The sequence below is a fragment of the Podarcis gaigeae genome (assembly GCF_964106915.1).
Source record: "Podarcis gaigeae genome assembly, chromosome: 6".
In the NCBI taxonomy this organism is placed as follows: domain Eukaryota; kingdom Metazoa; phylum Chordata; class Lepidosauria; order Squamata; family Lacertidae; genus Podarcis; species Podarcis gaigeae.
Window position 1 is genome coordinate 57,316,710 of NC_139682.1, and position 23,942 is coordinate 57,340,651.

Below are 23,942 nucleotides of genomic sequence, written 5' to 3' on the forward strand. Positions count from 1 at the left end.
TAAGCATTCTATTTGCCCCCTTGGGGGCTTAATATAAGACAACAAAAATATTGAACAAATATATACCGTATATTCCTATTTCTTGGTTGCCCTGTATCTAGAAGTCATTTAGTAATACTATATGGAAAACTAAAAATATCTTTGTTTTCTTTCTATCTTCATTCATTCATGTCCTGCCTTTCCTCTAATGAGCTCAAGGAAATGTGCATGGTTTCTCCTTCACACCTATCTCATCCTCATAACAACCCTGGGAGGTAGGTTAGGCTGAGAGTGCAAAGTCACCCAGATGAACTCCATGGCATTTCGAACTCGAGGTCTCACAGTCAGGGTCTGACACTCTAATTGCTACACTGACTTACTGTATACTGTATAGTCAACTCCACAAGCACTCCCGTGAAGCTTTGCTATTGCGATTTTGCTGACAAGCCACCAAGGAAACTCAAAACTTGCCCTATCTCCCCAGAAGGCCACCGGTCCATTAGCTAAAGTGGTGCTTCAGGTTAAGAACAGTTTCAGGTTAAGAACGGACCTCCGAGGTACCACTGTACTGGGAAGAAGCAGAGGATGAAACTCCCCTACCCTGCCCAGTGTCAGCCCTGGGTGCAGATGGGAGACCGAGCCCTCCATCCATCTTCCACCATCCAGCTCACTCGCCTGCATACAATCCCATGGATACAGAACGCTTCCGGACAACTCCTTGTCACCTACGATTGCATGGCTGCTGAAAAGCACCCTCAAGAGAGCCAGGCTCAGCGTGCACTGACCAGCACCCCCCTCAGATCTCTCTAAAACCCACTCAGCCCCATCTGCAAGAGGAGGAAGGCACAGGACATAATGGATTTGGGGGTGGGAGGCTTACCCTCGCCCCTAAACCCCAGAAATAAAGCTGCTTTCGCTGCCTTCAACAGGGGCATTTGGGGACCTGTTTGCAACCCGAAAGGCTTGTTTCCTACAGGGTTGATCTCTCCCTCCCCAGTGAACTGCAGCCCAAATCTTTTCACTTTCTTGGTCAAGGAAAAAACCCGAGCTCTGCCGCCGCCGCCGCCGCCAACAAAGAGCCGAGGCCGCCTCTAGCTAGCTGCAAAGTGTGCTGAATTGTCAAGGCAGCGGCTACTTCTCCTCCTTGCTCCTCCCAGCCTGCTGTGTCAGGGCTTAAGCTGAGAGCTTGCCACGGACCTCCCTATCATCAAGTCACCAGGGTATAACGCATCTCCCCTCCCCCACAGTTAGCAGTAAACCAACAGCCATTTCAGCTTAAAGAGACAGCGCATCTCCGAGTCCACCAGCACATTGCCAGCACATTCGTCTTTTGTGTTTCCCGGTTGAAACAGGAGGGAGAGAGAGAAAGCCACACACAGACAACATTTCTCTCTTTCCACCCCCATCCTCGGTTCTGGATCTGCTGTGACACCTGGCCACCCAAATTCCAGAAAAGAGGCCTTGTCAGACAAAGACTATTTGTAATTTCTACCATTTCCCACCCCCACCCCCAATTAAAATATATTTATTAAGGCCTGGGTGTTTCTCTTGGTGCATTCTGCCACTGGCATGATGGTGGTTTCAACCCAATTAGAAAGCCAGCTCCAGGTCCTCAAAATGCTGTCTGGTTGCAACATTCATGTATTTGTTGTCTGTTTACTCAAAACCTGAGGAGCAGGTTTTGCAGCCAGCTCTGATAAAAGGAGCCAGCCAGCAGCAGCAGCAGATGTTATCTGAATCTTACCCCAACCATGGCAGCTATGACACACTTGCTGACTCATGGGAAAGGAGCATGGCTGGCTTCAAATTTGCTATCTCTTTTCAGAAACTGTATACTGAGTCAGTAAGTAAACAAACCAAAACTTATTTCATAAGCAGCCAAGACGGGAGCCAAACCCTCCTGTGAATAATTTCAGGTTCTAATACCGTTTCCTTTCAAGTATTCGGCTAACGCAACAACAGCGAAAGACTGCCCCATGTCCACTGTGTGTGTTTACCAAAGCTATCTGCTTATACATGACAAGAATTTGGAGACCATTTGCTGCAAATGGCAACAGCTAAAGCTACTGGTACCATCTGTCCCTTAAAAAACAAACTTAATGAGTTTGCATTTAAATGTTGCAGCTCATTCCCTTGGCCCCTCAACATGTGATAATCTGACCTAGAAAACTCAGTCACAAAACCTCACGTGTGGACAGTAGTGCCTCACCACTTCACTTCCAGGAGGAGGTTGCCTTTATTTATCTTCCTCCCACTCTCTCTCATTTTCTTTCTATAAAATGATATTTCACATGCGATCTATAGGTCTGCAATGTTTAGCCAATTAATTGGTTAATTATTAATACATGCACAATCTCTGGTCAATTAAGATGGTATCCTCAGCTAAGTGTGTAGTTTTTTTTAATTAGTTTGAAAACAAATACAAACATCACAGGTGGCAAGCACCATTGTTTTTTATTTCTTTGTTTCTGACAATAAAAAGAGGGAATGCATCTCCTAAAATGGTGTCTTCAGTGACACATGCAGGCTTCATCTTAAAAAAAAGGTGGCCCTTCAAAATGCTTGGTTTTATTCATATGCAAATTTAAGTAAATAGATCTTTAAGCCCTAAAGATCCATACGGGTCCTCTAAGATTTCTGATGAAAGATCTAGCAATCTCAATAATATTTTCCCAAGTATTTCCACTACTACAGGTGCCACTTAATCCCGGTTATACATTTGTAAGAACTCAATAATTTAGTGTGGCAGCACCTGCACTTTGGAACTCCTTGCCTGTTGAGATCAAGATGGCACCTTTCCCTGTACTCTTTTCGATGTCTGCTAAAAGCATTCTTTAGATAAGCCTACCCAAATGCTTAGAAGGTTGAGGTAATTTTAATCTATTTTAGTATGATGGTGGTAGGTCAGGCAGCTGGGCATGGAGCTTCGCAGACCACACAATTTTAATAATCTTTTAAAAAGTTTTAACTTTATAAACCAACTATTTTAGTATTTAAACTTTTGTATGTTTTGTAATTTTTTCTCAGTTTTAGAAAGTGCTTCTTAGTGTATTATATTAACGTTGTCGTGTTCCCTCCTCCACTACCACGTTCTCCCAGAAGATGAGCAACTACTTGTTGCATCAGTGAGTTGCAACATATACAACTTGACTTCTGCTGCAAAAGTTCAAAGTTTTAAGTGTCAATGGATGGGATCCAAACTAAGTTGTGTGACTCAATGGGCCTTAATTAGTCAATGTCTAATCTTCCTTGTTCATCACAGTGGACGCCAAGTATAACCAAATTGTTCTAGAGATCTAAGCAACCAATGCCTTAATATTTGCATCTTAAAACTACAAATATCAGTATTTCCTTTCTAGATGACCCCCTTGGATGAAGCTAAGATTTTCTGACTATTTGAATGCTGCACCCTCTCCACCCAAAAGATAAATGATGCCACCGACAGAGCATGTTGCAGACCCCACCACCCCGGAAAACTCTTGTAAACAAAGCACAGTCTTAGATAATTTGAAGTTTGATCTGCCCAAATACTACATTTCATCCCTCTAAAGCAGCCATTACTGAAGTGCAAGCAGGCACACTTAAATATCAAGTTTTCCTAAAACTGAATAAACCGTTGTTATCTGGAGATCAAAAGAGACTGCTTTTAAATGAGACACATAAAGTACTTTACAAAAAGGTAGGATAAAATCCAAGCTTCCAAGGTAAGGAAGGAAATGATCAACAGAACAGGAAAGCCCTACTCAGAGTCACACATGTTGCACCAGCCTAGCAAAATTCATTAATTGCCTGCTTCTGCAAAGAACCATTTCTCCTGAATTCTTCTCCCTATTAACAAAAATCTCTCCTCTCTTTGCTGTTGGGGTAGGAGCCCTTGTTATGACTGCTCCTCAGTGGAGGGAGAAGTCTCCCCTAGCTTTTGTAGTTTCTTTGTTCCTCAGAAAGGACCACAGAAAGGAAATGAAGGAAGGTTTACAAGGTTTGTATTTACTCAGAGCTACAAATCTGTCAGCCCCTTAAAGACACATACACACCCCTTCAAAGACAAAACTTCTCTCTCTCCCCCCCCCTCCTTTATTCTTTCTGAGGAAGAAGGGGGGGATCACAGCACAAAGGCACCAACCCCCACCCCACCCCCAACACACACAGTGCACCCGGGAGGCCAATCCACAACCCATGCAGTCCAGACACCAGATTTTGCTTGCAGTCATATGTCGGGGGCATGGAGAGAAGCAGACGAGCAGCATATCTTGCAGAAAAATAAAGAGCCTTTTACACTTGCAGCAAAAGGCTCTGTTTCCCAACACTGCCCCCCCCCAATAAATAAATACCACCTTCACTCCCTTTTCTAATGGTGATCAAAACCTGCACAATAAGGAGGGGGGGAGGTAAAGAGGAGGAAGAATTGGGAGGGGGGATGACTCACTTCTGTGTCACTAGCATCTCAGAGCTACACATCCGTTGGCTTGGGGGGGGGAGCCCTCTTTAACAAGCGGCCCATGCCAAGAGCAGATTACAAGTGATTTCAGCAAGCAAAAGAGTACAAAGAAAGGGGGAAAGAGGGAACAAGCCAAGGCAGACCTCTGTCGACCAGAGAGTTCTAGTCATTGTGTCAGGAAGTGCTCTTTGCAACACCACAAGATTGCAAGTAGTGTATGGATCTATCGTAAACACAGCTTCCAATACACAGACACCCGACTTTTCCACATCTCTCTATCCCCACCAGAACAATGCTTCTTCTGCCCCCAAACAAGTTCAGCAATTACTGCGGGTTTCAATCTGCAAAGTCTACAGCCCAGACTTCCTTAAGACAAATACAAAAACATCCCAACTCTGCAAAAACAGACGTATCAGCCCTCACACTTACAGCAAAAATACCCTATTTGTCAATAGACTTTTTTTAAAAAAGGAATTGCAGAATTTAATAACCCCACTCTGCATTCCTTATCCAAGGGTCTTCCCAGCTGAAATTCAGCTCTCACTGAATTTAGAGAGAAGAAACTTCAGGTCTTTTGTTGAGAGTAAACTACATTTTGTTGCCTTATTTCACAAAAACGCAGCACATCGTGGGGTGGGGGTAGTGGGGGGGAACGTCTGTTTCCATTTGAAACTGTCAAAATTAGCATGCAGTAATTAAAAATCACACCCTTTCTCTTAATAACCTAACCAGCATGATACAATCAGGTTGTGCCAACTCTTTAATCTAATTGACTAATTACAGATTTTAATTTAGTCAGTTACTGAACAACTGTTGACAATTTGTTTTCATTAGGGACAGACCAGGATAAATATTTAGGCTCCCCAATCACAGAGACTACAGCGTAAGCGTTTTGCCATGACCTCTGGTTTAATGCTTCCTGGGTTTTGTCAATATCAACTTAAAAAAAGGAAGAACTGCTTTTGAACAGCCATCCATTCTTGTAGCTCCTATGCAACTGCAGAATGCCAGAATAACTCCTACTTTAGGGACATTAGTTCACTCAAACGACAAATAGGTACTTGCCTCTAAAGCGACAATCAAAGATTTTAAAGCAGCCCAACCTTATACCAAGAATGTAGATGAATGAGTGTGCTTTAATGATGCATTTTTATTTTTACATAGTAAAGTCATTATCTTGCCACTGGTTTATCAGCCATGGATCATTATTAATGAAAATAGAGTCATCAGAAGTTCATTCTTAAGGACAAAATCAAACGCACTTAAGTGCCCATCTTGGAATAAGTGGATTGCAAGAGGGTTTCTCCCACCCCAAAAAAGGTGAGACTTCCACAATGAAGACCATAGTTTCCTCCTGAGCAATGGGCTGTAACCCCCCACTGAGTGTATCTGAGCACCCTCAAATCTGCTATGTGGGGCTGCGAGACCCTCCAAAGCAGATATTGGAGGAACACTGCTTAATGCTCATTTGCTAAAACTATTACTTCAAATAGCAAAAGTGAGCAAAACTGAAAGGGTATCTTTGAGGAAGGTTTTTCCCAGTGCTTTTTTCCCAAGAAAAATAGGTGCTGGAACTCACCACGAAGTAAGGCGACTCAGGACAGCCCTGAAGAGATGCGGGTTTGACAACAGCCGGTCCATGGAGGTGCTAAAAACTACAGCAAGCTGTCTCCCTAGCTGATTAGGGGGTTGCCCGTAGTTCTGGTGAAGGTCAAATAAATGCGCCTCCCCTCCCTCGTTCTCTTAGCGGGTGGGTAGGGCAGCTCGGAATGGCCCTTCCGCAAATGCACACACATGCAATAGTAGAGGCCTGTCTGGAAAGCTTAAAGCTAGCTGCCACTACACACAAGGCGGACTGAAGAAAAGGAAATACGAATTGGTCCCACCAATTGTGGCTAGTAGTGGCTAGGAGGAGTCATATATCTTTTTTTAAAAAAAGTGTAGACTTGCACCCACTGGTCAGCTTTTGTTTTGATTTGAAATTTTGGGCTTCTCATAAGTACCTAAAGGCAAGAAGTGGGCAGGGAAACTCCTGGCTCATCCACCTGAGAGGTGCCAGTTCTGCACTCTGGCTAAAAAAAAAAAGTACTAGTTTTTCCTACAGTTCCTTCCTAGGAAACAGATAGCTTTGGTTTTCTCTCATTGACAGGTTTTAAGGAACGGCGCAAAAATGCACTTGCCCTCTGCAACCCAAGGGACAAGCACTGACCCATGTTCCCCTTTGGGATTAACTGCATACAGCCAGCTCCTCCCCTCTTGGGTAAATTTACAGGAAACCTGACAATGCACCACTTCAAGAATTCATATGCAGCTCTCTTGTACTGAGTCAGCCCATACAATACATCTCTGTAGACCAATATAGTGTCTGTCGGCCTTTCACAACGCAATGCTTTCTGGGTGTTGCTGGGACTATAACTCCCATCATCCCTGATCACTGCCTATACTGATGGTGCTAATGGAAGTTGAGAGTTCAGCAACACCTGGGAGGGCGCCAGGTTGAGGAAAGCTGACCTACTTTGATTGGCAGCAGTGTTTCAAGGCCTTGGGCTCTCCAAGCATGCCAGCAGAGTTCCTTCTAACTTGAGATGCCAAAGACTTGATGCTGGCAAACCAAGTGCTACAGCTCCTCTCCTTCACCTTTAACATTGATCTATGGTCACTCAACTACCCTCCTTCCATTGCCTCTGTTTTCAAATACATTTACTTCAGGGACACAGCAAGCAGAACTGTAGCAGGAAGGAGGTCCAAACCCCATAATCCCTTGAGTGGAATAGACCCACTCAGGGGTAAGATGGGAATTCTGCCTCTGACTATGAGCCAGTTCAGATATATTTGCAAATGCAGCTGCTCCCATGACTCTAGATTAGGAAAAGCCTATCACGCCATTTAGATTTCACGGGCCTATTGAGGAATCCACTGAAATACCAAATAGCTTTCTATTGCATAAGAATTACCCCTGCCAAAAGAAGTGTTTGATGCAGCCCAAGGGAGCTTCTACAGCAGAAGGATCTATCTACCCTTTCAGGTCAAGTTGTACCTCCTGCATTCCACCAGTAAGAACAGCCAACACAAACCCTCAATACTTTCCCTGATGTTTTCCTGTTTACTTCATTTATGAATGGCTTCCCATTAAAGATCCCAAAGCAATTTCACAATAAACTCATCAACAATTAAAACAACAACAACCATGCACAAAAACAATTTCAGGTGTGGCACCAAAAAGGACTGGGATGAAAATCTTCACTTAAAAAACTTGTTGGAAAAAGGAAGGTCTTCAATATGCATAAAGATTATTGAGAAGAAGACACCCCATGGAGACGTGGGATGGAATTCCCCAGGGGAGATACTGTCACACTTGAAGGCCCAATTCCTACACTGAGAGGAATGGACCTCCTGATAAAATGTCTGAAACCATGGAGAGCCCCTGCCAGTCAGTGTAGACAATACTGAGGTGGATGGACCAATGGTCTGACTCAGTAAAAGCAGCTTCTTGGGCCCTGTATGCAAGTTGCATAAGGCTTTGTACATCAGGACGAATCCCTTGAACTTGTCATAGGAGTAGGGCTTCAAATGGATACAAAGGATGAAGGAGAGCATGAATACCTATTTGTATAAGAATGAAGTGTAAAAGCAAATAATTCAGGAACCTAATATGCTAGAGGGGGGGAAAGGCTGGTATTCTAACTAATAAGATCCAACACCCAGTGCTACTGTGGGGTTGACAGCCTATATTACCCCTGGAAGAGACTTCTGTCATAGCTTAATAACTGCCAGTGTGTATATAGCTCCATTCTTTGGTAGTATGTCTTACTGTGCAGTTGCTTTTATGTTTAGGACGTTTTTCTGAAAAAAATTAAACACAATGAGAACTAAAGTCTGTGCACGCAGCATACATTTAAAACCACAAGGCTTGCCCTAAAGAATCCTGGGAACGATGGCTTACCCCTCACACAGGTACAATTCCCAGCACCCTTAACTAGCTACAGATCCTAGGATTCCTTGGGAAAGTAATGTGCTTAAAATGTATGTTGTATATGCAGCCTTAGGCACCTTAAGCTGAAAAACAATCCTCTCTTGAAAAATATCTCCACGTATCCTCTGGTAGCGATAGGGAAGCTGTAGTCCTCCAGATGTTCTTAGACTCCAACTCCCATCATCCCTGACCACTAGCCATGCCAGCTGGGGCTGATGGGAACTGGAGTTCAACAACACCTGGTGAGCCACCAGCTCCCAGTCCCTTAAAAGGCTTAATAGTGTAAGTATGTTCCATTGAAATGAAAGGTGATCTCTATGAGAAAAACGTGCACAGGAATGTGTGTTCAGTCTTTGTTGAGATAATACCTTTTTGGTTCTAATAAATTGCTTCTCCCTGTGATCCGGTGAACAGAGGAAGCATAAGGAAGAGGCAGAATGCAAAACTGGAGCCTACTCCCAGCATCAAGTGAGGGGGGGGGGAACATCTGAATAGGATGAGGGCAACCTAAACATTGCAAATAGATCCATATATTCTTAGTAGGCAACCCCAGATGCTTCCAAAGCGTCTAAGAATTCGCTGTTTTCAGGTTAAGCGGGCTCTTTCCTACCTGTTTTCTCTGAGCTCCCAGTAATCAGTGCCTCGAAGATATTCTGCAAATATGGTGGGATCCTAGACTGATGGACCCAGTTTCAGCTCCTGCAACAGGGCTCCACCTCCCTCACATCAGCAGTCACTCATATGACCCCAAAATCTGCTCCAGAGGATTTTGAAAGTTGTAGAGTGTGAAGAGGAGACAAAGGTGAAGTCCCACCGTGCAAACAGATGTTTATTTCACTCACATATTGATAGTTTTGGAAGCAACCCACCTCTTCCAGCCATGTGAAGGAACACGTTACACGATCTATTCCTCTTTGAATCTGCCCAGCCCTTACTCAAATTCCAAAGATGCCAACATAAGATCAAAGGCATCCATAATAAAGCTCTCTAAGTACTTATTTTGGCTTGTTATAAACCTGTGGCCTGTTAATTTAACCAAATGGCTTCCGTTATGAATAATAAACAGCAGCTCTGTATTCATTTACTTATTTATTTCACGCTCACAGTTCAGTTTTCTTTTCAGAATTATTTGTCAGTAATTTCAAATGGGCACAAGAGTCGCCTCACAGGTTACTTTTTCTGATGTAGAAATTATTCTCCCTGGAGAAGAACAATATGGGGAGTGGCCTTCCGAAGGCTTGGTGGAAGAGCCCACTTCCAAAAGAGTGCCAATACTTTTAGCAGGGGTTTCCATGAAGATACCTTCCTGACTCAGAAAGGGTTTGCATGAAATCACCTGCTAATATGAAGGGAGAACTACCTTTGTTTCAGCAGCAGCATGCAAGGTGCTTTGAAGTCCTGACTTGGGGATTTCAAAGCACCTTGCACCTGATCTTGTTGTGATGTCAGTTGAATGACACATGGGTGACTCCCCACACCTGTCAAATCTGGCCTGTGAAGCCGATCCAAATAAAGATCTGACCCATGGAGCCAAAAAGATGCCCTGCACTTGCAGTAGTGGGTTTTAAGGGGAAATGCCCCACAAGAAGTGATGAGCTCCACATTCAAATACTCATCTTCCAAAATTCCATTGTTAAAGTTTCCTTAGTGATATGTTCAAGCACCATTCTTCAAAACCTTCCTTCCTATGCTGCCTTGATGAACCCATTGTGAATACAGCGAGCACCAGCCAAAATATAGTACACAACGAAGCTTGTTCACAGCAACCAACTGCAAAACCTAAAGGGTTGACGAGATCTAGAAACCTGAAGGTTACAATGTCTTCTCATCATATGCCTTAACCCTTTTGTTTAACTTAAAGAAAAATGCAAGAGCATAATTTGACAGTAGCCTTTCATATTGCACAAAAAATAAAACATAAGACGTTGTGCATAGCAGTGCAAGGAGGTTTGATGCAGGAGCTGTTGCTAGGTTGGTTTTTATTAAGACACATGTTAAAGGAAGGCACGCCCATGTTCAGCTACCATGTTTTTAAAAAATTAAGGAAGGATAAGTGAGAGTTTATCAATGCCACAGGCTTTATCCAAGTGCATAAACATTAACACAGCCTCAATACGCTGCAAACAGCTAGCAAGGGCATCACTATCTGGAGAGAGAATCGTGTTTTCCCAGACAAAAATGCTACCTTGGGTGAAGACTTCTGGATTGCTTAGAAAGAACAAGTGACAACTGTAGCATCTACTAGTTCCAGACACCATCATATATGTACCAGCACTTAGAATCATATGTCAAGAGAGTCTAGATTTTATGTAAAGCCTTTCTAGATTGCGCTTCATCCTTGCAGATACAAAGGCAGTACAGTGGTACCTCAGGTTACATACGCTTCAGGTTACATACACTTCAGGTTACAGACTCCGCTAACCCAGAAATAGTGCTTCAGGTTAAGCACTTTGCTTCAGGATGAGAACAGAAATCGGGCTCCGGCGGCGCGGCAGCAGCAGGAGGCCCCATTAGCTAACGTAGTGCTTCAGGTTAAGAACAGTTTCAGGTTAAGTACGGACCTCCGGAACGAATTAAGTACTTAACCCGAGGTACCACTGTACAGTAAGCCTGAAATTTACACACACTTAATTTGTGCATACAGCTTTATGCACTTGGCAAAAAAAAAAAAAAAAAGATTTTGGCAATCCCAGCTGCCATTGAACCCAATGTGTTTTCAGTATGTGTGACTTTGGCTTTAGGAACGATTGCTGGAATGTAACCCCCACATAATCTGCAGACTTACTGTAGACAATAGGCATGAATAAAATCAAACATGTCATAAAACACAATAAAATAAATAAAACAATCAACCGTCATCATGAAACAAGTAAAGGCAACCAAATTAACCAGAGTAGACTAATGTAATGTAATGTAATGTAGACTAATGTAACGCAAACATAGAAGTTCAGACATTTCGCCAGATTGATTATAGCAGCATCTGTCATGGTCCTGTTGTGAAGGCAATCCAAAAGCAGGAGCCACCACCAAGAAGGCTCTCTCTGTTGTGAACATGTAACCAACATCACAAGGCAGAGGCGGGTGGAGAAAAGAGCTTAAGACACAGGCACTTCTTTGGCTTTGGAGTCCCAAGCCAACATCCTCAGTTTTGCACCAAATGTTTTATCTTTCAAAAAACTAGCTCATGCGTCAAGCCATGGAGAAGGGTGCAAATCTCAGTTTAAAAAGTAATGTAAGAGTTATTTAGTGGAGACTGACAACGATGAGAAATAATACAGAAATGCTCCAGCAAAGCAGAATATACTGTATGTAGAAACCCTTCTGCTCTTGGTAAAAGAAATGAATACCTGTTAGTTGTCAGGATTGCCAAGCCACTTTCTAATGGAACAGATCTCCACAGTTGTGGCCGCTGTGAGAATCTGAAAATGAACATGGGCTTCACGTCACGAGGGAGAAGGACCTCTTTGAAGAAATGGATTCTTGTCACATTCTCCCAGCAATTAAGGTTAAGTCATGTAGAAAAAAATATTTATGTTACACCTACTGCTTTTGCATAAATGAAGCAAAGAATTATTTAGATTATAATTAACTGTTTGACACAACACACAGTTAGCAAGTATTTAAAGAAGAGAGAGAAAAGAAGTCTAGAAGAGAGAGAAAAGAAGTATAGAGAGGGGTTGTTTCTGCTAGAGCAAACAGATAGACAGCATATGCTGCTGGACCAAAATATGCCCTGTATAAAACTTTAAAAAATGTAATTCTTAAAATATTTAATTTTGAAAATATTATGTTAAAGTTTTTAGGGAGTGGTTCCAAAGGACTAATATCACCAAGGGAGCAGCTGGTTTACAACTTTAAAAACGGGGGGGGGGGGGGAATTGTGTTGAAAACAGTTTCTGAATTTTTGCACTCTCCCTTGAAGTTACACTCAGAGGAGCATGTGCAAACAGAATAATGCCACAAAAAGTATGTAGCGACAGTCAACTAGATTTAAGTTCATTTTCTGTAGCTGGAGGCCAAAATCGACTAAATTGGTTCTAGTGATCAAGTTTTCTGCAATTCCCCATTCTGTGTATTAGCTATTTGACAGAAATTCACTGCGGTATTTAAACTGGCAGTCATCACAGCTAACTCAAATTGTATTGGCTTTCACAGTGTTGAAACGCTGAACTGCAATCATCAATCGGCCAATTCCAAGATAACGCGGTGGTTGAAATTCCCTGTCATGCTGTACAATCCCTTTGTAGCTCACCAGCTCAGAAGATGCACAATAAAACCTGCAACAAGAGTGTCTGGCAACACCGCCACAATGTAATATGAGTGCGCCTACGGAGGGGCTTTGCCTAGAAGCAAGATAAAGGCAAGCGTGCCAACAGCAGTAAACCTCTAGAGAGAGTATAACATTTTCGTTTGGAAACGCACAGAAACACTGAAATTGGAAGCACATTTTGGATTTCTCTTCTCTCCTTCCCCCTAGACATTTCTTTTTTCTTTTTTTCAAATTTCAAACCACTGAACCACCACATTAAAAGCACCACAGTTTTATCAAATTTCTACTCTACCCCAAGACTTGGAGAGAAATGTAACCAAATGTATAAAATTAATAAGCTGTTTTCTGTTTTAAAGTCAACTTTGTACCAGTTTACACAGCTTCAAATTAGCTCAAGTTTTAACGAGTGACTTTAACGCGTGATTCTGCAAAAATATGTTGCAACCAAAAACATAAATTAGCGTAATTCTGCAAAGTCAATAGGAAATACAAGGAAATACAAGTTTTCCTGGGACTTTCTCTTCCAGAAGTGGAACAATGGCACAAAGCGGACAGGATATAGCCCCTTTTCCTCATCCCACAAAAAGGTACCTATCTTGCCATTGTCCTATCTTCACAGCATTAATAGCTTTCTGCCCCAAAATTGGTCCCAGGTTCCCCTGTGGTGAGCAAATTTTGTGATTTGCAGGAAAAAGAAATACCTTGGTGTTCAGCTCACAGGGAAATGTGGAAGAGGAGCATTTGTGCAGTCTCCAAAGCATAAGGAATATTCACCCATCCCCTTGGTACGGGATCTACATAGTACCATTCTACGTTGCTGCTAACAAGAATTCAGCACACAGCGTCCCAATCTCAAGAATTCCTTTCGAAGTCAGTACAGGTCAACCGTCTCAGAACTCTTATGAATCGATTAAGACACAGAAAAACCAAGAAGAACGAACACTTTTTGCTGTTTTTAATATTAAAAATGTTCTTTGGGGAAATTGCTTGTTGCTCCTGCTGCTTCTATTATCATATAGTTATATTGGGAAATGAAATGGAAGTTACACAGCATGGAAGTGCTGTTATACAGGCTGCTAATGAAGCATGGTCTCCCATTCTCTGAAGCATGTATTCGCCAAGCCTACTGATCTGGAGAGATTTGCTTCTCATACGTCCAAGTAGCCACACCTCAACCATAAACAATGGGAAAGAAGCATGCAAAGGAAATGATGCCAGGCTTTTAAATGCATTTCTCCAAGCACAGAATACTGTCTTTTATACACAATAGGTTAGGCACTCTCCCGAATTTTAAGATAATATTTTTGCTTTCAGGCCTGTGACACAAGACGAAAGATCAACCTCAGTACAGAGTCTCTACTGGTGCAGAGAATAAAGGAATCCACAAAATACGTGCACCCAAGTCATGCACAGCTATATATATATAAAAGCCATCAAGAGCGTAAGAGAATTTTTACCAATCATACCGACAACCTAGAATAGCAGTTTATTTTTACTCCATCTACCACATTAGTCATCTGTCCATTCTGATCATGATTTGCACAGGCCCCGAGTGAAAATCTTTTTTAGAACGTAAACAGCAGTAGCTATTAACATGTTCTCGCAATCCTGCATGTTCTTCCTGGAGTCTCCATTAAAACCTCCATACTGTGTCAATCCAAATCATGCAGCCAACTATCCTGTAGTCTGGTTGGGAGCCTTTCTGAATGAGTCACCGTTCATTCATTAGCTGTTAAGAAGGCTTGTCGTTTAAACTATGTTACATGCAGGCAGAGGCTTAGAAGAAGAAGGTGGGAACACATCCTGGCTACATATAACAAGGCCAACAAGCAAAGTGATCAGCAAGATTTCTCAGGCAAGACCCTTCCATGTTTGATACTCGGTCCAACTTCAGCGCCAGATGTTCTGCGCAGGGGCAGTAATTTAGAAGATTAGGAAAAGGGAGAAACTAGTTCAATGTTCTTTAATAGACTCAGTCCAATGAATCCTCTTCGAACCCCTCCCATACATGAGAAATTGTCCTTTTCGTCTCTACAACATGCTCCAATATCTCATCCATGATGGCTTGCTAAGTTCATTATAGGAAGTGAGCTACAGATTTCGGGGGGGGGGGGGGAGAGAGAACGACCACGTTTATAAGCTTGATACATCTATGATTAAAAGCAACATGGTCATGACAATACAGATTAGTCAACTACTTTAAAACCAACAGCCCTTTACAAATAATGAGTATAATGAAAAGAAGGGGGGAGCTGGGGGAGGAGGAGGAACAGAACATCTTTTTGGTCTTCATAATACATAAAACTAAAAAGGTAAAGTACTACTCAGGAGTGTTACGAAACTGTATTACACTAAGATTTTTCAAAACAAAACAAAACAATCAGGATTGCGTCTATTTGCTGTAAGCTTAAAGCAACATGTATTAAAGAAGTTTATGCGAATCATCTAATGCACTCATGCCTATTATTAGAATTATTACCCAGCTAAAAAAGATTAATTTCTCTAAATACTGTAAATCCTCAGACACTATTATAAGGCTGCCGCTAATGTAGCAGTACTATATCTTGAATGCAAGCAGCATCCCTCCACACCTTATGCTTTGCATCCAAGACCTACAGAGGGCATGCCAACATCATTAGAAAACTATGTTAAGCCACATTTCATCGGGGACAACCTTAACTCAGAAGCAACTTCCCAACCAAAAAAGAGACATGAGAAGAAGTAAAGAAAGTAAAGAAAGAGCCAGCAATCCAAAATGGCAAATCCAGCAACGGATTTGTCACTACGTGTTGCGACGAAGATCCTAATTCTGAATGTATCCACCTGCATGCTTAAGTCCCCATTGGTGTCAGTGGAAGTTCTATTCCTTTAGAAGTGAGGCTCAAAACAATACAGACACACTTGAAGAATAATCTAAACAGTGTCTTGTGGTGAAGTACCACACACTAAGCAATTTGGCGAGGCCACCTCTAACTGGGATGCTGTGTGCTCTGCCTCAGTTTTCACGGTGACAGTCCTGTTTGAGAGCTACCAATGAGGAGCAAGAAGGGGCAAACTCCTTTCCCATCCACCAAACTGCAGGGATATGGGGCTCCTCCCCATAGCACAACGTGGCCTCTTAAGTTTCTGCCACAAAAGCAAATGAAACTTCTGCTTCTGGGCACACTGTTACGATGGAAGCAAAACAGACCCAGGGTTAGGGGCAAAGTCGGGTTTTTGCCCCCAACTGAGCCATATTCCTTATGGCAGAAGAGTACTTCTTTCCACTCAGGTGAATGGCATTTATTTCTCACTACTCTTAAGAGGGCTTAACTTTGATTGAAGGAGGAGGAAATCTACTTCCACTGGGATCTGAGTTGCTGGGGCTGAGTTTCTACTCTCCAACTATGTCCCTAAATTGCAGTCTAGTTGCCCACGGATTGTACAATAAAGCAGAGAGTTTGCACCCTCTTCCGCCCTCCCCAGAAGAACACCCGGGCCAGGCTCCAACCATTGGTCTGAGAAGAAGGAGGCGCAGGGAGTTTGCTTCCCAGCCCTCTTCTGCCAGAAATGCTCTGCTCCAACTGTTAAGTTCCCTAGGACTGTAGAATTCATAGAAGCATAGACTTCAAAGGGACCACGAGGGTCATCCAGTCCAACCCCTGCAATGCAGGAGTCTTTTGCCAAATGCGGGGCTTGAACCCACAACCCTGAGATTAAGAGTCTCATGCTCTACCAACGGAGCTATCCCAGAGTATTTGGGGAGAAACCATCTGGCTTCTGCTACCAGCCAGAGGGCTAAGAGCGAGAGCATCAAGGGAAGATCAGCCTGGCCACAACTAGGTAGATGCATCCACCTGCTCACAGCTCACAACTATCCTCTGGCATGGTCCAGCTGAGCTTCCTCATCTATCTTTTTTCTTCTCCATTCTCCTTCCCTTGTGTGTCCTGTCTTTTTAGTCTGTAAAAGCCTGTTCCTCATTATTTTTTATTTTTATTGGTGCAAACTGTTTGGGGAGAGAACATTTGTCAAAAACAAACCAGGCCAATAAATAAATAAAAATGCCAGATTATTTTATTCCCCTTTAAGTACAACTGCTTTTCTATGGGAAGGCTACAAATCAGGGCACAGACTTGCAATGAAACCAGCCACAGAGACTAGGGCTAAAGTTTTTTTGTGGCCCTCTCCCTTGCTTTTTTCTTTCAAAACAGACAGTTTCCTGCTAATTCATGCTGACACAGCCTACTCTTCTTCATGCAAAAGCAAGTGCTTTCCATCAACAAGTCAGAAAAACATCTTCTAAAGATTGTTCATCATTAGGCAAAAGGATCTCTTTGGGGACTTGGTCAAATCGAATACACAAAACCAGATCAATGCCCGGCCATCTGCCAATTTTCTGGGAAACATAGTTCTATATTCCTGGTATGGCTGCATCAGGAGGAGATAAAATTAAAAATGTAGGTTGTGGATTTAATAGGAAACTCTCCTTTCAAAAGTTGATTCTGCAGAAGAATGTCCATGATAAACACAGAGCAATGCACATTTTCGAAGTTTTCTTCTAGCCTAGGAAATCTGCCTACAAGTAAGCTCTCAAACCTTTTACTAAAAGCTGCTTTAGATATCATCAAAAAGAGCTATTGTCCTGGAGTTTGTGATCCTCAGTACAGAAACCAGTTCATATGTTACCAGAACAACAACTCTGAAACCATATTTATTTTGTCAGGTCTCACCCTGTTCCAGCAATATCCAGAGAGATAAGCAATGGACGAATTATCCCCCTCTTCCACGTGTTAGTGAACCCTTTTTCCCAGGGAGCTGGTCTGAGAAGGAACCATATAATTCAGGCAACGCTGTAGCTATTAACTGACAGGCAGACGGCTATGGAGGGAGCAGCTCCCCTAATGATCTTAACTTACAAATCATGTGAGAAATTGATTAAAACCAATGGGGTCTCTTTCCAAGTAAATACTTTTTAACCAGACTGCTCACTTCCGACTCACTTTCCCCACAGACCACAGCTTCTCACCCTGCATATTATTTTGAGGCTCAGCTCAATGGAAACGTGGACAACATTCGGCAGCTTGCTTTTTTCCCCACTGAAACTCATCTCCTTACAAATCCTTCAGTCTGTGTGTTGCAAAAGAAAAAGGACAAGATGCCTTTCCTTTTATGAACTATCAAAATCTACATCCTCCTGGGAATCCATGCTCTGCCATCACAGGTAGAAGCTGACAAGTCAAAGTTTATCCAGAACAGTTAGCTTGGGGCAATGTCCCCTCTAACAGGATAGGGTCACTAGAAACAGCTTCTAACGTTATCCTCCGTGGGGCTTGTAGCTCTATAGTTACTCTCACAACATTCCCCCCACCCCTTCCACCATAACAAAGCAAACTCCAGATGCTCGTATCGCAGACACCTGCTATTTATTTGGGGGTAATCAAGATCACATCGGAAAACAAAAATGCAAGATTCTCCACCTCGATTCAAACCCTGCATACAATACCTCACCCTTCCTCTTACAGTCAATTTTGTACCCGCAGCCCATACAAAAATTCAAAATTAAAGAAATAATGAAGTCTGCATTGCAGTCTTAAGGGGGAAACCTTTGCATTGATATTTTGAACAGAGTCCATTGGCTCTCAAAGGCTACAGTTCTAGGCCCACTTACCTGGGAGTAAGTGGGGCTTACTTCCAGGTAAACATGCACAGGACTGCCCTGCGCAGCAACCTTACTACAGATTCATAAATACAAACAGGCCCCGATGAGCTTTCAGAGACATTCTTCTCCTGGAGAAAGAGCATTCCACATTCAAATACAGCCACTCACTTATGTCAGAAAGTTTGCAAATGAGATTTCAACATGATAAATATCGCCACTGCATCTCTCCTTCACCCTGCTTATCCTGCGTGCCACTAGGAAGATGCATGGCGATGTAACTAGATCAATATGCACCACCTTAAAGTACTCAAGATAAGTATCTGAACTAGATTCACATAGCTGCGACTTTATAAAATATTATTCAACCAAGTCAGAATGGCAGCAGTGGCAACACCCTTTTCTCCCCATTTGCTCCGGTGTGCCGTATTCCCATGAGTTTCTAGTCAAAAGGATTAAAAATTAAGTTACTCACATAATCATGAAAGGCTTTTGCTTCACTCGAGTGTTCGCAAGTATCTCGCCTTTCCGGAGCTGCACAGTAAAGGTCCCAAAATACACTGTAGGGCAAAGGAAAGAGAGAGAGAGAAAGAGAAGAGACAATGACTATGAACCTGCACAATATACAACACCCCATACAGTGTTTGGTAGGAAGTCTGGCCATGCCAACAGTTCAGCAGCGAGGAGCATCTCTCTTTAGCCGAGAAGCATTCAGTTTATCACCTTTGTTCCACTTGAGACTTCCACCTCCAACAACATCCAACTAGAGACAGGCAAGATGTGCATTTGTGGATGCAAATGTTATTAATGTGTAGATTCCCGCGAAAGTGTCCAAAGACAAGCTGAACTTGGGGAAGGACCGTGGCTCATCGGCAGAGCATCTGCTTTGCTTGAGGAATGTTCTGGGTTCAATTCCTGCCACCTCTAATTAGGACTGGGAATGCCCCCCTCCAAAAACTTGGAGAGTCACAGTTAGTGACTCTGGAACACTGAAAGAGATGGGCCAATGGTCCGACTCACTATAAGACAACTACCTGTGTTCCTAACTGTGGGGCATTCAAGCTCCCTATATTTAGACTCGCTCTTTCGTTTAAAGAGATCTCTTTCTGCAACCATTCGCTTTTGCTCATCTTGCCAGGGCTAGCCCATCCTGCTGTTTCCCCTCTATGCTCAGGCTGAACTTTTACTTTTGGACCTCTTACACACTTACTGCACATTCAACAGCACTTTTAACCGCCCTCTCGCTAGAACCGAATGTGTCCAATTCCAGCTGTTGTGCTGGTCCATTAAACCCGAACACATCTCTCTCTACATATGAAGCCATCTTCCAAACCAGAGTGCAATCCATTAGAGCTGTTTCAGTTTGACATTAAATGCCATACTGTCAATACAACATTGATTTCATCTTCTGTCTTGGATGTTGCACATATATAAGCACCGCCATAATGGAAGCCCCTTAGATAATAAAACTCACTGTCCTCCCCATGTTAGCTGCAGTCACTTATACAATTGGTGACTAATCTAGTGCTGTGTAGTGTAGTGGGCAGAGTGTCATGAGGAGACCCAGGTTTAGAATCTCCACTACCATCATAAAGCTCACTGGGTGACCTTGGGCCACTCACTGGCTCTCAGCCTAACCTACCTCACTGGGTCCTTGTGAGAAACACCTGGGGGAAATGGGACAACCACATACACTACCTTGAGCTCTTTAGAGGAAGAGTGGAATAGAATAAAAAATAAACACCCCTTTTTCTTTCTCTCCCTTCCCCCCATAACCTCACAATGCATACTGACAGCAATGTCTCACATCGAATGTAACTAACATATAGAAAGGACTCTATGAACTGAAAACAGATGTTATGTTGTTGTCCATAAAAATATTTTAATAAAAACCTTTTTTTTAAAAAAATGAACAATTTCAGTCTCCCCAGGCATTCAGGTAAATAATGTGGGGTGTCAGAAAATATCCAAAGCGCTCCTGCACGGTGGTTGTTTTTCAAGTATCAAAGACTCCAGGTGCTAACATATTTTTCTTCTCAACTTTTTCTGACCAGTACTGACTGCATAGCCTGACACTATGCACAAACCCCAAGCACTGTAACAGACTGGGAAACAATCCAAACAGCATTAACCTGGGCCAGCTGACGGAGAATGTTCTGACAAAAAAAAAATGCTTCTGCTAACTACACACTAGAAAGCGAAATAAAAAACCTTTTAGCTCTCCTGCTCTACAAGTTCAGAAGCAAGCAGCCTTCAACTCCATGCGCTACCTCAACCTCTTCTACTCAGATAAACTACAAACCAACCCACAACCTAATCCAAAAACTGCACCGCTTACCTAAGCAACATGTGGCCCTCAGCTCTCCATCTTTGGGTGTCAAGCCTGTCTTACATATGGTCATGTTGAAAGCGTCCTGTTCTGCGTTACTAGCAAACTGCCCAGACGCATAGTATCTTCATCACATGCAAATGGTATCAATCCTTCAGAACCGGGTTGTAAGAAATGTTTGTATCACCCTGCATCACACTACCAATTGCACAACTGCTCCAGTCAAGTTGAAGCTGCCCACTGGACTATCTGCGTCTCTGAGATAAATTCACAAGGGAGAGACAACCTCATAGCAAGCAGAATTGATCAGCAACTCTGTGCAGAAGCTAGGGGGAAATGCCAATGTTTCTTTGAAACTTTTTAAATAAAACTAGAAATCTATCTGCAAGACTAATAACAAGGAAACGTTTCAGGAGAAGGCAAATACATTTATAAAAAATATCAGCGCCTGATCTATCCTGTCACACATTTATACCTCAGCATCATAACAAGGGTGGGGGAAGAAACAGAGCAATAGGTGTAACTTGTAGAAGTACTCCACATATTTTCTTACAAACAGCAACACATAACTGTCCTATGACTGCACTCTGAATCACCATACATAAGGAAGTAAAGGCTACAGCTAGACCCCCTTATGCCTTGCTTAATGATAAAGGAAAGCTCAAGCAACATCTATTTTGTATGACTTGGAAACAGTTACAACAACTGATCAAGACTTTCTTCAGTACCTTTTTCTCCAACACTTGCTGAACTAAATCCCAACTAGGATGAAGAGAGGAGCTCACAGTTCAACTATGTCTATTTCTCAACGCAGGAACACACTCCAAAACTTTTGCCTGGGACATTCTTTCCCACTTACAGTCAGTTAAGCATAGGAGTTTCTATTTTGGGGGAGAGAAAGCAGCAGCCCACTTACCACCACCACGAATGTAAAAACCCAGGAGGTTCTCCTAGTGTGATGTTTTTTTCCCATCGGATCTGTAAACAGCAAAGGGTGCAAAGAGGTTAGGTACTGGGAGAAAAAGATGCTTCCTCTGCCCCCAGCCCCCACTTCACCTCCCCTTTCCCCAAGCAGCCTCTGAGGCCCAAATAGCAATAAATGGCAAAAGGTGATAAAAAATTCAAAATGGAGGCTACAGTGCCTGCTTCTGAAAACAAAGGCCATCTAAAACAAGGGGTGAGGGAAGAGGGTCAAAAGTAAACAGAGCCACTCACCTCTGATAAAAAGGTCTGTGCTGATTTCTGTGCTCCTACATGCAGCAAGTATTCATACACATACAAAGCTAACCTGTAAAAGGACGGAAGAAAAGAAAAAGTGGTAGAGAAGGAGCAAGCGGCCACTGTGCCGAACAAGACTTTATAGGATTGTCCCACTTCCAGGCTGAGCTTCCTCTCACTTCAGTGGGGATGAACCCAGGTTTAAAGCAGGGCAGTGAAGAAATATCACTTCCTTCCTGCCTCCAGTGCAGAGAGCATGGAGCGCTCTCCTTCCCGCCCCGCGCAGCCCCCATCCCACCTCAGAGATAAGTTGATACTAGCTCAGGGCAGGAAACAAAATGCAACTTCTGCAGGCACATGCCCCATTTGCAAGGCAGCCAGCAGCATCCCCCAGCCATTCATTAAAGCTTCCAGGAACCTAAAGCGAGGTGGGGGGGGGGAGTTTGAGGTCTTTCTCCACTAGTGCCTGGACAGATTTGGGGGAAGGCCAGCTGGGGTCCCCCACCCCAAAATCCTCTTCTACCCAACCCCCCGATTTGCCCAAACTTGCAAACTCTGGAAGCGAAGTGGGAGGCGGGGAAGGCCAAGGGGAAGCCTACCCATCGCTCATCGCCTGGACAAAGCCCTTCACCCCTTCCACTTGCACAGACGGACAGACACTTCAGACAAAAGGACGCGGTGCATGCGTTCCTCCATCGTGCTTTCCGATCCGCCACCCTCCGCTCTCCCTTCCACCACGAAGCGGCGGGACCGCGGTAGGGAGAGATCCTTTCCCCGCCACGACCACCCCGCTTCCACCCCTGGATCGCAGCCTCCATGCCCGTCCCCTCCAGATGCCCGAGCTCCCCGAAGACAATGAAGGGACGGCGAGAACGCCTGTCGGAGGAAACCATGCGCGGCTGCTCCCGGGAGTCCCCTCCGCTGCCTGGGCGCTTACTTTTCCCGAGCCTGCCCATCCGAGGGCACCGCCGAGCCTTTGCCTTTGGCGAACATGGTCCGCAGCAAGAAAGAGGCGAAACCGAAGCCGCCGCCGCCTGGATCTCTCCGCTGCCGTTCGGTCTCCCAAGCCTCGCGCCTTCCCTCAGCTGTGGCTCGCCCAGGCTCTGCCGCTGGCGCCGCGCCGATCGCCCCGGTTTCAGCTGTCAAAGCCCCAGCCCCGGCCTCGACCCCATCGCCCTGCCCCTCTCCGCGGCTCCGGCTCCTTCCTCAGCTGCTCCTGCTGCTGTTGCTGCTGCTGCTGCCGCCACCGCGGCTGCCCCCGGCTCAACCGAACGTGGCTACACTAGGGATGGAACGCGGCGGGCGTCAACGTTCCACAATGGATACATTCCCCGGCCAATCGGCGGCCTGCGGGGGGAAGGGTTGCTCCGCCCCCGAACGGCGAGTTTAAGGTGGCACCGGGGGAGATGCTGCCGGGAAGGACGAGGCGGAGAGAACCGCGCGCCGGCTGCTTCCTAAAGGGTCCCCTTGGCTGGGGGGAGGGCCTCCGCGGCTCCGCCTCCTCCTCCTCCTGCCGCTGCCGAGGGGCTGAGCTGCCTTCCTTACCCGGCTCCCTCCTCGACCCAGGTACCCTCCCCTATTCCCAGCCTCCCCACCAGACGCCCTCCCGCTGTCTCGCTCGCACCATTCACCTTTCCCACATGCGCCGCCCTGCTCTCACTCCTCGCCCCAGCCTCCCCGCGTGCGGTTTGCACCCGCTACAGCACGATCCCGCGCCGCACCAGCCAGCAGCCCCCTCTGCGCCTCATTTTGCGCCCGTGGCTGCACCTGCCTCGCTCGATCCCTATCCTAGCCCTCCTCCTGCCCTTTGGTTCTCCCTCCATCCTCCTTGCTCTCGGCCGCCCCAGTTTCTCCGCCTTCCTCTGCCTCCCGACCTCCCGCCTCCATTACCTTTCATATTGTGGCCGCTAGAGCTGCCCAGGCTGAAGCTGCGATCCTCAAGCCCCTTCAGCTCCCAAGTACATTAGTGTGTGTGTGTGTTCCTCGGTTGGGACTGGATCGCAGCACAGAAGTGCGCAAAGTGAGAGGCTCATCTCCCCCTCCATCTCAAGGCGTGCTGCTTACTCAGAAGTAACTCCCACCTTGCTCAGTGGGGCTTA

General features: G+C 44.5%; 1 protein-coding gene across 7 annotated transcripts in view; it reads right to left on the reverse strand.

The window, feature by feature from the left end:
* Nucleotides 1-23,651, reverse strand: part of SSBP3 (single stranded DNA binding protein 3) — a 169,412-nt gene extending 145,761 nt beyond the window's left edge. For 6 of the 7 annotated variants that reach the window (XM_083742660.1, XM_083742659.1, XM_083742658.1 and 3 more), the window contains exons 1-4: nucleotides 22,781-23,416; nucleotides 21,841-21,913; nucleotides 21,542-21,603; nucleotides 18,772-18,856 (exon numbers count right to left, since the gene is read on the reverse strand). In XM_083742660.1, coding sequence (XP_083598786.1) covers nucleotides 18,772-18,856; nucleotides 21,542-21,603; nucleotides 21,841-21,913; nucleotides 22,781-22,836 — 276 coding nt within the window. In that variant the 5' untranslated portion in view covers nucleotides 22,837-23,416. Of the gene's footprint in view, nucleotides 1-18,771; nucleotides 18,857-21,541; nucleotides 21,604-21,840; nucleotides 21,914-22,780 lie in introns of all 7 variants that reach the window. The other variant, XM_083742656.1, reaches the window with a different exon arrangement.
* Nucleotides 23,652-23,942: the final 291 nt, after the last annotated feature.